Raw genomic sequence first — 14,439 nt, forward strand, 5'->3', positions numbered from 1 at the left:
CCTACTGCCCGGAGACGGCTGGGATGGGCTCCAGCAACCCCCGCGACCCTAGTGAGGATCAAGCGGTACTGAAGATGAATGAATGAAATGAATTCCCTGTTGCAGCAAAGAATTGTCAATATTTCCAGCCCAGCCCCCAACCTCCACGATGACTCTGACATTGAATTCAGCAGCAGCCTGCCGGATGTTGGATGTTAAAAGGCAATTTACTGATAGCGCCGCTGCCAATTTTCACATTAGCGCCGAGTGTGTTTCCTAAGAAATATGCGTTTATGAGGCATTGCACACACATCGGGCGGTAAAGCCGTGACCAGGGTGAATGTCGCAACGAGAAACAACGCAATGATGGACTCGGTCTATGCCACAGTCCAATAACTTTGTTTTATCCAACTTCAATTCTGTCCCGCTATTTTGGGCACGATGGGGCTTTTGAAAAGCAGCGTTGACACCTGTGATGCGATCCAAAGCTGACTTTGCTTAATTTCGCCATCCGCTCTATCTTGTCTTGTCTCTCACTCGCTCTTCTCTCCCTATATCCTTATTTATTTGTCAGAGTTTGTGTTCAGGGACGCTCCTTGTCATCCGTCAGCGTGGCCATAAAACACACTGTCATGACTTGACTGGCCGCGTTCCAAACTCATTACCGATTGGCTGACAGAGAGGGCCCTGTTCAGTTCTGCTCGGCTGTGTTTGACTCCTTTTTTCTCGGGGAAAAAAAACTTTCAATGCGCCGGCGTCTGCGCTCCTGCCCGCTCCTTCTCCCGTCTCAAGGTCACATGAATATGGATTCACCCCTCTCCTGTCGGCGCGCACATACTGATGATGAAGTCGAAGATCTACTCACAGGGGATTATAATTCAGAATGCAGGTCTCATTTGGTCACCGGCTGACTCTCCTAACTATGAAATCAAATGGGAGCGGGGGGGTGGGGGGGCGCGGAGGTCGTGCGGGTGGACTCGGGCTAAAATAAGGATGACGAGAGCCACCCAAGGAGAAGGGAGCGAGATGAAGAGAGTGGATAACAATGTTGAAACCGGCGGCGTTGGGGCGAGCTCGTGTGCGCCGTGGTGGTGGTGGACGGCGTATGAGGGCGGGGAAAAAAAAACAGACTTGGAGATGGAAAGAAGCTAGCATACAATGTGATTGCGTTTCCGTCGATGGGCTGCATCTATTTTTATCATTTCGCCTTGGCCGAAAGCCTGCCGCAGCAAATCGCTGCGTCCGTTATAAGGCACGCGCGTGCGTCCAAGCTAACGGTGTCGGGTCAACGGATGCGTGCGTTGACTTTGCTTCCCGTTACGTGCCTCTCGCTTCTCTTTGCTGTTCTGTCCTGTCGCCCTGTCGTGCGCATTTCCCCCCACACACTGACAATTTTCACCTTGTGTTTAGCGTGTTTGTCATTTTTGATTCATTTGGTATGCTTGCGTGCATCTAACCGTCTCGCTGCTGACAAATACCGTTTTGTTGTTTTTTTTTTGCCCCCCCCCCCCTCTCCTTACAGAAAACAAGAAGGAAACTTTACCTCAGTCTCGCTCTCGGTTAAACGTAAACGCCGCTTCTGCGCCGGTCAAGGCTTCGCCGCCCTCGGAATCTGACAGCAAAGCGGCTTCGGCGCCACCGGCCAAAGCTGCCTTGTGTTCAGATGGAGGACACGGGAACAGGAACACCCCAGGCCACGCTCATGTGTTACAGAGCCAAAGAGTGCCAGAGAGGCGAGACTCGAAAGCGACAGAGATCGACAAAGGGGATGAAGGGGAGCCCCCGGCCTCTCAGACGTGGTCCACGGGCGCCGCCGTGCTCCCGAGCGCCAGCGGGGAGTCCGATGTGGAAGCTCTGTTAGCAAAACTCAGGGCCTTGTAGCAAGTCCCGCCCTCCAAGCCAAATTCTGTCCACCACATGAATGTTTGCCATCGAAAAGAATCGAGTCTTGCACGAAGCTACGCAGAATGAGACGGATTTCATCTGGACCAAATTTGCATACGTGGTAGAAAGTAGATCAAAATGACACGAGTAGGCCACAATTACACTTTGCTTCAGGAAAACTGATCCTGTGTTAATATTAAAGTGTGAAATCTGACTTTTAATCCTGCAGTGTCCAAAAAAAAAGATTTTTGTTTCATTCCAGCACGACTCCGCACTTTTTGTATTTATCTTTAACTTGTATTTATCTTTCTCGTCTATCGTATATTGTCAGCGGGCTCTCAAATGGATTCAGTCAAAAAGTATACTCGATGCATACGGGCGGTTTTTCTGCAATGTTTTTCAACGATTTTCTACTCTTATAAAAATGCCGCTCACCTACTTTGCTATGAAATCCTTCTAAGTGAAGTTTCGTGTTGCTATCGAACGACACTGCGGCGAAGCTTCGTGGTTCTATTTTCCTTATGTTGCGTTTTGTATTTTCTATTGACAATAAAAGTTTTTCTACTTAATGCATTACTTGCAATATAATTTTATGTTTTTGAAGGCATTATTGTTATTTTGTTTGGGGGGGGGGGGTTCCTAACAAGTGAAATTGGTCCTAGTTTTAGCTGAGGGAACATTTACTGTCTACCCAAGCAGTACTTAAAGTCTTAAAATACTATTCCAAATTTGCAAATAAAAATGTTAATGTCTGCATACTTGATACTGTACGCTTTGTTTTCTATCCTAATTTGCAATAAAATAGTTGGCTGTACGACAGATGCTGTCATTGTCTGCAATTCCCCCCCCCCCCCCCCTTGCAACAATCTAAACTCCTGCGGGTGCCCGGTCTCCCACTAAGGTAGGAAGTGATTTCCTTTTTTTTTTTTTTTTTTTTTCAAAAAAGAAATCTACCTGTTTGGTGTCTGTTTTTATTTTTCTGTTGCGTGCTTAAAATGACATGACGGACCGATCGACTGTCCATTAGTTTGGGTCATCTTGAAATAATGCCAGACCGCCGAGTGACCCGGGGGGCCGCTGACGAATGTCGAAGCGGCGCACTTTTGCTCTACTTCTTTCTTTGAGTTTGGCAAACCATTGTGGTGCTGGAAAAAATATATATATACTGTATATATTTTGCACTTGGGCAGCCGTCATTCCTCATAGGCCTCCGTCCCGCCGGCCATGAGGTTTATCTACGGGCCTAACAAAGTAGAACAACGCATATTGTGAAGCAGATTGCAATTTGGGTCTCTTTGATGGGAGATGGAAGTCTCAAAGGTCTCTGAGGAGTTCTACAGAAGTTGGGCAACCCAAAGCTGATCCGATTTGTCACTATTCCCCCCACCCCCCTCCCCTTGAGTCAAAGAGCGACCGTGGAGCTATATTTATAATCGCGCTCGGCACACAGAGCTGTGCAATTTTACAGCACTCTTTATTTTTCAAATGTTCCAATCCTCTGGGCGGAATCATTTGTCATCTGCCGTCGATGGTGTCACTTACATTGTAGAGGAGACGAAAAGCCCGAAAGAGGAAGCCATCCATTGTTTTGTCCTACACAGCGCGTTTGTTACACTAATGCTTCGGCTTGCCCAAAACAATTTTGTGGCTTACTGCCGGCCGGATGCTTCTTTAGTTGTTTGTCTACTGGAAGAATGTAATTCTTATTCCGGGTCCAAACAAACCCAGAGGCCATCGCCAAATGTCCGGTCCACTGGCGGGGGGGCGCTTGGCCTTGTCAAGAAGTCAAACGCAAGTGGTGGATTTGGACTCTGAAGACTGACTCTGGTCTGAGAACAAAAATTCTCTTGAAACTTAGATCTTACCGCTCACTTTGTAAGCTCCCCTGGCCCTCAATTCTGGCTTTTCGCTGCTAATACGCGATTTACTCCGTGTTTTCTGAATATTTCAAATCACGTACGGGATGCCAGCTCCCTCACGGGTGAAGGAGGTAGGGGGGGGTGGGGGGCATCTGCTGTTAAAAAATAAGCAGCAACTGCAGCAAACATTGCCGGCAAATCGATTGGAGTGGAGCTCATTTGATAATTGAGCGCTCAAGCAAAATATGCTTTGTGACACATTGCTTGGTAGTCTTATCTGAAATGAGTTAAGACTCTTCCCCACACAGGCTCCTGACATTTACAATTAAGATTAAGATATCCTTTATTTGTCCCGCAATGGGGAAATTACAATCAGAATTCAGAAAGGAAAAACGCTGGGTAGGGAGAGGGGAAAAAAAAAACGAAAAATGACCAGCTGCACGGTCCCCGTTGCGCTCCGCATTATCGAACCACGTCACGGTGGGGAAAAAGAATCGGAGCATGCACACCACTGGTTCATTCTTTCACCACTGACTCCTTCATCGACGTGGGGCTCAGAGTCCAGCCGCTTCTGCTCCACGTCGAGTAGGAGTCAGATGAGGCGGCTCGGGCATTAGGATGCCTGGTGAGGTGTTCCGGGCAGGAGGCTACAGGGACGACCTCAGGACATTCTGGAGAGACAAAGTCACCCCGCTGGCCTGGGAACACCTCGGGATTTCCCGGGAGGAACTGGAAGAAGTGGCCGGGGGGAGGGAAGTCTGGGCTCCCCCGCTAAAGCTGCTGCCCCCGTGACCTGACCCCGGATACGCGGCAAGGAATGGATTGGTTTCAACAAGCGCAGGTCTGAACAGCGAGGCTTCTTCCTTTATTTTATTTTTTTTCCATTTCATGTGCAAGTATTTTTTGAAGGAGAGCATTTATTTCTGCCCCCCCGCCCCTCCCCCTTTCAAATTACACTCTCGGATAGCTCTAAGCCATGCCGCAAGCTGTCCTACGCTGAAGGTTCACGGCCGCGTGGCATCATAGGAGACAAGCAATCACTTCAACGATGCCACGTTTGCCTGTCCTGGACCGCAATTATTTCCATTCATCTTTGCTTGACTTTGTCATACTGCCGCGGTTGTCATGTCATCGCCAGGCGGAAAGTCATCCCGAGGACTTTGGCCTTTGGTCGCCGCACGGTCTCATTTCGAGTCCCGCTGCGGACAAAATAACGATTGCAACTGCTGGAATTTGCGGACTCCGCTACGGAGTATAAGTCGCACCAGCCCCACTGACGTATAAGTCGCATTTTTTTGCGCATCATTTGAATTTCAGGTAAAAAAAAACACATGTGGTCCTCACACCGCCAACTTGGTAAAAGAAGCGAAATGGAATCCCCCCGCCCCCCGCCCCTTACCTGCATGGCTGTCGTCAGACTCTGACTCCGTTCCAGTTCCAATGACTCCATCCTTTCTGAATCCAGTCAGGATGGTCTTGCTTGTCGCGGAAGCCCGCGCTTTGTGCATCCATCCGATAGCTTGCAGAAAAAGTCGCAGGACGAGCCAACCTATGGGGGGGTCGGTGGGGGGGCTATTTCCTTTTGACTCTCCGCGACATCAATGTTGAAAAAAGAAAACCACCTGGGTGTCTTCCATTCAACGATTGTCTTTGTGCGAGCGGCGACAACAGCGGCGTCTTTGTTGCATATGAAAGCCCATCTAATTATTTTTGATTCTTAACATCAGATGCGGGCGAGCGCATCCGGAACAGACGACAACAAGACATTTATTCGCGCGCCCAGCCGAGACTCTCCCGACGGCGTCTCGGCGTTTACGCCTCTGAAAAGAAGAATTGTTGTAATTGCTCCGTGCGTCAATGCCAGAATCCGCTGCTCTTCTCAAAACTTTTCGCTCCCGACATCTAAGAAATTGGACTTCTGAGAGACTGAGCTGTGTCTTTTTATTTTGTGTGTGTGTGTGGGGGGGGGGGGTTTCTTATTTCTACTACCAAAGCGTTTCATATTTTATTTTATTCCCCCCTCCCCCCTTACTTCCGAGCTATAAAGCTGCAACAAAGATTCCGACTGGGTGCCAGAATCCCACTGATCCGGCAGCACCGAAGCAGGGTGGGGAGGCTCCTCGACATGCCGCTCAGATCCACAAGGCGACTGTCGGTAAACGAATCATGTCACGGGGACCAGACGACCGCCATCTGTTGCGGCAGGTGCGTTTGTGTGTCTTGTTCGTCTTTGATCACCGTCGCGTGACGCCAACGGAAATGTTTGGCCTCCTTCGTGTGTTTCTTTGTTTGTTCTGCACCCCCCCCCCCCCCCCCCCCCGCTGTGATGTTTTGCGGATGTTTTCTTGTTGCCGGCGTCAATCGGCAAAACAATGAGTCGCGTTTAAAGAAATGGAAAAAGGAGAATCCCTCGCCGCCGCGCTCAAAAAGAAACATCGCGTTTGGTCATCGCAACAGGTTTTGAATGAGACCTCCTGCGGGCTGAACCGCAATCCTTTGATGGTGTCAACACAATGAGATCGGAATGCTCAAAAAGGGCCGTATTCCGCCATTTGAGCAGTCTTAAAAAAAAATTATATGTGCCTCGTTTGTGCACAACGTGTTTGGGGGGAGGGGGGGGATATGCGGCAGTGACGAAAACGTTTCTCAGTTCACAATCGACTCGATTCAAAAGTCACTGTTGTGCCCTTTACCCGCACATCTACATTACAAAAAGCGATCTATCTAACGAACTAACTAACTAACTAACTAACTAACTATCACTCGACGCCCCGATGCCACTTGTCCTCGTCATTGAAAAAAAAAAAAAAGGACTCATCCATCCATCCATCCATCATCTACCGATTATCCGGGGCCGGGTCACGGGGGCAACAGCTTTAGCAGGGAAGCCCAGACTTCCCTCTCCCTAGCCACTTCTTCCAGTTCTCCCCGGGGGATTCCGAGTCGTTCCCAGGCCAGCTGGGTGACACAGTCTCTCCAGCGGTGGGACATGACCGGAACACCTCACCGGGGAGCCGTTCAGGAGGCATCCGAATCAGATGCCCAAGCCACCTCATCTGGCTCCTCTCGATGTGGAGGAGAAGCGGCTCGACTCGGAGCCCCTCCCGGATGACCGAGCTTCTCACCTTATCTCTAAGGGAGAGCCCGGACACCCTGCGGAGAAAACTCATTTCAGCCGCTTGTATCCGGGATCTCGTTCTTTCGGTCACGACCCATAGCTCGTGACCATAGATGAGGGTTGGAACGTAGATCGACCGGTAAATTGAGAGCTTCGCCCTTTGGCTCAGCTCCTTCTTCACCACGACAGACCGATACAACGTCCGCAAACAAGGACTCATCTGCTCAAAACGAGCCGGACATTTTCATTGGTTGCTGGGATTGGTCAAAACAGAAGTTACCGGATCACCCAATCAGCGTGAGGTATTGTTGTGATTGTCCCGCCTTTGTCCTGAAGCAGAAAAGATTGAAGCAATTGAATGAGCGGAGGGGTTTTTTTCTGTTGGGGGGGTGTTGCGAAAAAAATATGCACAAAATGAATTCTTGCACTTAATGTTGGTTTCTGTTCAGCAATTTTGTGCCACCCTTGAATGGTGATTTTAATGTAGATAATAACAAATGTGTTTTTTGGGGGGGGGGGCGGGGATAGGCCTACTATACTACTGTATGTAGTGCACGGAGAGCCATGTTATTTTTAACTCGCACTTGGTCTAAATAATTTGAGAGCCACTGACTTTAGATGATTAGAAGGTCGGCGTTTGTTTTTTCCTTCGGCGCGTGCGGGCGCTGGCGTCAGTCAGCCGAGGAAGCAAAGCCTTGCTGTTGGCTTTTCCAAAGCTTGTCATAAGCAATTAGGAATGACTTCTGGGCGGAACGACAGAGAAACCATCAAATCTCCTCGGTGGCCCTCCCTGATATGACATTGACGTCAGCCTTCAATACGGAGAATGTGACAAACGATACCGATTGGAACTTCCTGCGTTTCCAGGATTGGTCACTTTGAATCTTGATACCTTTCAATGAGGCGTCAAGGCAATTTATCTTGAAGCGGCAAGACATTTCCGGTGCTCCCAAGCCGCCCATTCATTCATTCATTCATTCATCTTCCGTACCGCTTGATCCTCACTAGGGTCGCGGGGGGTGCTGGAGCCCATCCCAGCCGTCTCCGGGCAGTAGGCGGGGGACACCCTGAATCGGTTGCCAGCCAATCGCAGGGCACACAGAGACGAACCATTCACACTCACACCTAGGGACAATTTAGAGCGTCCAATCAGCCTGCCACGCATGTTTTTTGGAATGTGGGAGGAAACCGGAGCACCCGGAGAAAACCCACACAGGCCCGGGAAGAACATGCAAACTCCACACAGGGAGGCCGGAGCTGGAATCGAACCCGGTACCTCTGCACTGTGAAGCCGACGTGCTAACCACTGGACTACCGTCAAGCCGCCCACGACCGTGCAAATTCCTCTTCAAACACATACCAAGAAGCGAGGGCCACTTCTGGAAAGCGCATTCATTTGTCTCGTTTCCGAAAGCCGAGACGATTTTGAGCGTTGGGACGTGCCAATCTGCTGGAAGTAATCAATCTGAAATTGGTACGCCGTGATCATCGAGGAAAGAAGAAAGCCTCGAGCGCCTGGCGTGGGACTGTGGACTGTCTGGGTTGTTCGTTTCTGTGTGCCCTGCGATTGGCTAGGAACCGGTTCAGGGTGTCCTCCGCCTACTGCCCGAAGATGGCTGGGATAGGCTCCAGAACCCCCCGTGACCCTAGTGAGGATCAAGCGGTTCCAGAAAATGGACGGATGCATGAAATACAACTAGAAGCTTTGGTTACAAAAGAAAATAGTTGTCGAGCCTCTCGGAGGTTATTAGGAGAGCGACGGCGGCACAGCGACAAGACTTTCAAGCAATCGGCCACAAAATTGTAGCCGAGGAAAGCCAGCGACGGCAAACCTCCCGGTTGGCCGAGGCCGCTCAGTCCTTAATTATAAGTTGTACGTTTCTAAGGACCGCGGCAATGCTCCATGCGTGTCGACCTCCCGGGGGTCGGACACCCTGTGGCGACTCCCTGCCAGCGCCGATGCGAGTAAACAGCCACCACTTGTGCCCCAGCTTTTGGAAAAGGCGAAATCGCCCGCTTGGCTTCCCTCATCCTCCACCGGCAGGCTCTCGAATTAAAAAAAGACAGGCGAATATCTTCCAATTAGACTGCCGCCATGACCTTTTGCGCTTACTGGTGCACCTGCTGAGAGATTGTGTGGGGGGGGGGGGGGGGGGGTCTCAATTAAAGAGGAACAATAGGGTGCGATTGCTGCTGATTAGCTCCAATGGGCAAATGTATTCAGACCCCCCCGTTAAGGGGAACTAAACCCAACATTGACAAATTGCGTCCTCACTTTTAGGACATGGATGTTAGCGGTCTAAATGACATCGCGCACACGTCGTTTGTTGACGTACAAACGTTTTCACGTTTTGCTACAATTCCACTAATGGCGGCTGCAACGGTTTCCGTAGCCGACACCGAATCGAATGATGACAGTCATCGGTCTCAACATACAAATCGACAGCGGCGGGGGGGAAGCTGCGACGTCGCTTTCATTCCGCAGCTGCCGATGATTTTTGTCAACAGTTTTTGTCGGGTTTTTTTTTTTTTTAATTTTTTTTGGTTGTGAATGTGGAGATGAAATCCGCCTGCTGTTCAGTGCAGTGCCGGATCTATTCCGTGAGAGAGAGGGCTGCTGGCCACCCCGAAAATTTGCAAACGTTTGCCTGAAAACCTTGAATAGAAAGTCAATGAAATCAACGAGACGATACAAACTATCAAATTGCTTTCTTGACCGACTTTGACGTGTTTCAAAAAGATGGCGGATCTGAAAGTGGCCCTTTTTCTGTATGCAGCCCTCAAACGGAAAAAGTTTGGACACCCCTGTGTGAACCCACCAGCGATCGCCAAACCTTTTGTGTCTCGTCAGGGTGCTTGTATTTGGTTCTCTGTTTTTGTTTTGTTTTTTCCACTCTTTTGTTGACTCGTTGTTGCTGCGGCGTCGTTTTGTTTCTTCTCGTAGGGATGTGTTTTTGGATTTCCTGGTGTTTTGTTGTTACTTTGAGTTTTGCTTCGCACTTTTGATTTCGTGTTTTATTTGCCTTCTCTTTCCTCTCAGCTTTTGGGTCCTCGAGCACTCATAAACATGACGCATTTTATTTTGAAAATGCAAAAAAAAAAAACCCAAAAAGGAACTGAACTGTACATCCATCCATCCATTTTCTGAACCGCTTAATCCTCACTAGGGTCGCGGGGGGTGCTGGAGCCTATCCCAGCCGTCTTCGGGCAGTAGGCGGGGGACACTCTGAATCGGTTGCCAGCCAATCGCAGGGCACACAGAGACGAACAACCATCCACGCTCACATTCACACCTAGCAGACAATTCAGAGTGTTCAATCAGCCTGCCACGCATGTTTTTGGAATGTGGGAGGAAACCGGAGCACCCGGAGAAAACCCACCGCAGGCCCGGGTGAGAACATGCAAACTCCACACAGGGAGGCCGGAGCTGGAATCGAACCCGGTACCTCTGCACTGTGAAGCCGACGTGCTAAACACTGGGCTTCTTTCAATATTCATTCATTCATTCATTCATCTTCCGAGCCGCTTGATCCTCACTAGGGTCGCCAGCTGTCTTCGGGCAGTAGGCGGGGGACACCCTGAATCGGTTGCCAGCCAATCGCAGGGCACACATAGACGAACAACCATCCGCGCTCACACTCACACCTAGGGACAATTTAGAGCGTCCAATCAGCCTGCCATGCATGTTTTGGAATGTGGGAGGAAACCGGAGCACCCGGAGAAAACCCACGCAGGCCCGGGGAGAACATGCAAACTCCACACAGGGAGGCCGGAGCTGGAATCGAACCCGGTACCTCTGCACTGTGAAGCCGACGTGCTAACCACTGGACTACCGGGCCGCCCCTGAACTGTACAGCTGAATGGAATTTAGGACTGCAGAGCCGACTCAGGAGAGTTCCACTGAGGACAACCTTCTGTTCATACCCACATACACACAATTCACGAGGTTTGCAGCATGCCAGTCAAATTTAATCCACACACAGCGACTGGATGTGGTCATGAATTGAACATGCTCTCGGCCCTCAAACAATCTATGAAAGCATCATTATTTTGGCACCATTTGGGAAACGGAGACGCTGTTTTTTTTGTTGTTTGTTTGTTGTTGTTTTTGTTTTTTTTAATAGTGTGCTTTTCAGTTTCAGTTGATACTTGTTGTGGAGAGTTGTTCAATTGGCAGCTGCATCCCAGTTGGAGAGGAACAGACCGTGGCATCCCAACAAAGTGTCTCTGCATGTGTGTGTGTGTGTGTGTGCTTGTGCATCGTGCACACACATTCCCCCCCGAGAGCAGGTAAGCACTTTTTCTCAAAGCTTTCCAGACAAAGGAACACCAAAAAAGCTATGAAAAGAAGACCACCTAATTTTAATATACGGTTGCAAGAATAAGTATGTGACCCTGGATTTTTTTTTTTTTTTTTTTTTGCGGTGGTGGTGGTGGTGGTGGGCGCATAAATCGGTCCTCAAATGTCCAAAGCGCGGCATTCGGTGAAATCAAAGGATCAAGGACAACTCTGAAATTCTTCAACTTGTATTCATGAAATATCCGAAAATCAAGTCATCCTTGAATTTTATACCTTTGAAAAGATCAAGATGGCGCCGTGGTTGGCGGTCGTGTGCGAGAGCTCTGCTGTTTTGTTGTTTGCCTTTTGCCATATGGCGTTGGTTGTCCTTCTGGACTCTTTGTGGACGGGACCCCCCCCCCCCCCCCCCATTTGTACTTCAATAACTGTTGGGTTTATTTGTCATCCTCCACGTTCACATCATTTCCGACAGACAATGTGACATCCAAGAACAAGATTTATATGACGGAAAGTTATATGATCTGCAAGTCCTTCCTCTCATGATTATGTATGTTTGTTGCCTTTCAGGCAATATTGCATGCGCACACACACACACACACACACACACACACACATGATGCATTTTTAATGCGCGCGTTCAGCAAATTGCTTTCGTGTTGAAGACGACCCTGACATCTTTGCCTAATGGATGAATTGAGATTAAAACAAAGTTGAGGGCCAAAAAGGTACAAATGCCGATAGCGAGCAAATAAATAGCTCGTCTCATCTAATTTGCAGATCGTGTAAAGCAGGGGGGGGGGGGGGGCGGCCCGGCATCCAGTGGTTAGCACGTCGGCTTCACAGTGCAGAGGTACCGGGTTCGATTCCGGCTCCGGCCTCCCTGTGTGGAGTTTGCATGTTCTCCCCGGGCTTGCGTGGGTTTTCTCCGGGTGCTCCGGTTTCCTCCCACATTCCAAAAACATGCGTGGCAGGCTGATTGAACGCTCTAAATTGTCCCTAGGTGTGAGTGTGAGTGCGGATGGTTGTTCGTTTCTGTGTGCCCTGCGATTGGCTGGCAACCGATTCAGGGTGTCCCCCGCCTACTGCCCGAAGACAGCTGGGATAGGCTCCAGCACCCCCCGCGACCCTAGTGAGGATCAAGCGGCTCGGAAGATGTAAGCAGGGGTGCCCCAAACTTTGGATCAAATAGCCTCTTTAAAATGTGTCCGTTTTTTTTTGTTTTTGTTTTTTAAACACACCATAGTCAGTCAAGAAAGCAGTTGTATATTGTTTGTATTGTTCGTCAGCTTTCTGTTAAAGGTATAAAGGCAAATAGTCGAGGAGTTTTTGGGGTGGCCAGCAGCCGCCTATCTCACAGAACAGATCCAGCTCTGCACTGAACAGCGGCCGAATCCCATCTCCACTTTCAGAACACCCCCCCCCCCCACCAAAAAAGAACAAATTGTAGCAAGGCGACCATTTTCCAGTGACTTTAGGATCATGAATGTGATGGCTTCCTAAATTGGCCATAGAGCACAAAGTGGATGGCCCCGCTCCCATACTTTGGACACCCATTGACGTAACGTGTTTTGGAAATCCTTTTGATTCACGACTCAGGATCAGCAGGTGAATAAATGACGTGCGTGACTTATTTACATCCGTATAATTACCTTACTGAGCAGATGCACCGCAACGGAGATGATGAAGCACCTGCCGCCAATCGTCGCCGCGGCTCCCTCGTTTCTTTTCATTTCGGCCATTTCCTGCCAGCATGAGCGGACGCCGTATGGAGTGAAATGCACTCGTTTGTTTCTGCAGACTCTGAGGCTGCGCCGTAAATGAGACGCTGGCATTCAAGAACCGATCCCATCTAATTCTCCCTCGGGTCTAAACGCTCAGGTCAGATCAAGCAACACGTGGCCACCGCGCGGGGGTGTGCTCAAAAGCCTCCGGGCGTGTGTTGGAGTCAAAGTTCCACTTGGAACGTTTCCAGCGATGGCGAGGACTAATCATCTTTCATTATGGGTCATGTTATGGTGTTTTCTTCAGCAATCAGCGATTCTATGGATGTGTTTGGGTCCATATAGATGGAGTCATAATCTAGGCAGCATGTAGGAAAAAAAATGCTCCAGAGACTCAACTTTGATGTGTTTCCTAGATTTTTTTTTTTCACTCCCCCTTCTGGCAGATAGCGTTGCCGTTTGATTTGGGGCCGAGGGCTTGGAGTGTCTGAGTCAGCTGTAGTTTTGCTCTGGGAACAGTCTGTCTTTCACAACATTTGAAGACGCACTAATATTCCATCTATTTTGAAAACTAAACTACCACGGGCAGAGATGAGGGATTCTCGTGACCTGATTGGTGAGCGAAAAGATTTCGTGTGCATCTAAGTACATTCCGAACCACTGTAGTGTTAGAGGGCGGCCCGGTAGTCCAGTGGTTGGCACGTGGGCTTCACAGTGCAGAGGTACCGGGTTCGATTCCAGCTCCGGCCTCCCTGTGTGGAGTTTGCATGTTCTCCCCGGGCCTGCGTGGGTTTTCTCCGGGTGCTCCGGTTTCCTCCCACATTCCAAAAATATGCATGGCAGGCTGATTGAACACTCTAAAATTGTCCCTAGGGGTGAGTGTGAGTGCGGATGGTTGTTCGTCTCTGTGTGCCCTGCGATTGCCTGGCAACCGATTCAGGGTGTCCCCCGCCTACTGCCCGGAGACAGCTGGGATAGGCTCCAGCACCCCCCGCGACCCTAGTGAGGATCAAGCGGTTAGGAAGATGACTGTAGTGTTAGATTCCCACTTTGTTGTGGACGATGTATGCGGATGCGGACGCACGGGGCTGAATGTGAAAGTTGGGCTTCAAGAATATTAAGGACGCCTGGCCCGCATTTTGATGCCATTAAGTGAAAAAAAAAATAGCCGGGTTGCCTTTTTCATGAAAAGAAGTCACCAAAATATCTTAAACCTTTTTTTTTTTTTTAATCCGAGTAGCAATTTATTGCTACTCGGCTGATGAATAAAAAAATAACAATCATAATAATAATAATAATTAAATTATGTGAAGGAAAATTGTAAATAGTACTGTGATTTATCCATTGTGTTCATATTGTATTTAATTGAAAGATGTTTGTTGTTTTTTTTGTTTTTTTTTTTCTCTTTCTCCTTTCTTCTTTCTACATACATTCTTGCTGCTGGAGGCTGTAAATTTCCCCAGTGTGGGACGAATAAAGGATATCTTATCTTAAAGTCGAGGGCCGCTTAAAAATGGCGGGCCACAAATGGACCACGGGCCATATTTTGGACACCTCTGCTTTAAATCCTTTTTTTCC

The 14,439-nt window shown here is 49.1% G+C and overlaps 1 protein-coding gene and 1 long non-coding RNA gene across 5 annotated transcripts in view; both read left to right on the forward strand.

The window, feature by feature from the left end:
• Window positions 1-2,682, forward strand: part of LOC127599010 (protein diaphanous homolog 3-like) — a 79,954-nt gene extending 77,272 nt beyond the window's left edge. For all 4 annotated transcript variants that reach the window (XM_052062627.1, XM_052062624.1, XM_052062628.1 and 1 more), the window contains one exon: window positions 1,502-2,682. In XM_052062627.1, the coding sequence (XP_051918587.1) occupies window positions 1,502-1,860 (359 nt within the window). In that variant the 3' untranslated portion in view covers window positions 1,861-2,682. The remainder of the gene's footprint in view (window positions 1-1,501) is intronic.
• A 9,280-nt stretch (window positions 2,683-11,962) lies between these two features.
• The window catches only part of LOC127599127 (uncharacterized), a 9,799-nt gene continuing 7,322 nt past the window's right edge, over window positions 11,963-14,439 (forward strand). Inside the window, exon 1 of the long non-coding RNA XR_007962008.1 lies at window positions 11,963-12,140. This is a non-coding gene — a long non-coding RNA (uncharacterized LOC127599127). The remainder of the gene's footprint in view (window positions 12,141-14,439) is intronic.

Source organism: Hippocampus zosterae, chromosome 4 (genome assembly GCF_025434085.1).
Source record: "Hippocampus zosterae strain Florida chromosome 4, ASM2543408v3, whole genome shotgun sequence".
Classification (NCBI taxonomy): domain Eukaryota; kingdom Metazoa; phylum Chordata; class Actinopteri; order Syngnathiformes; family Syngnathidae; genus Hippocampus; species Hippocampus zosterae.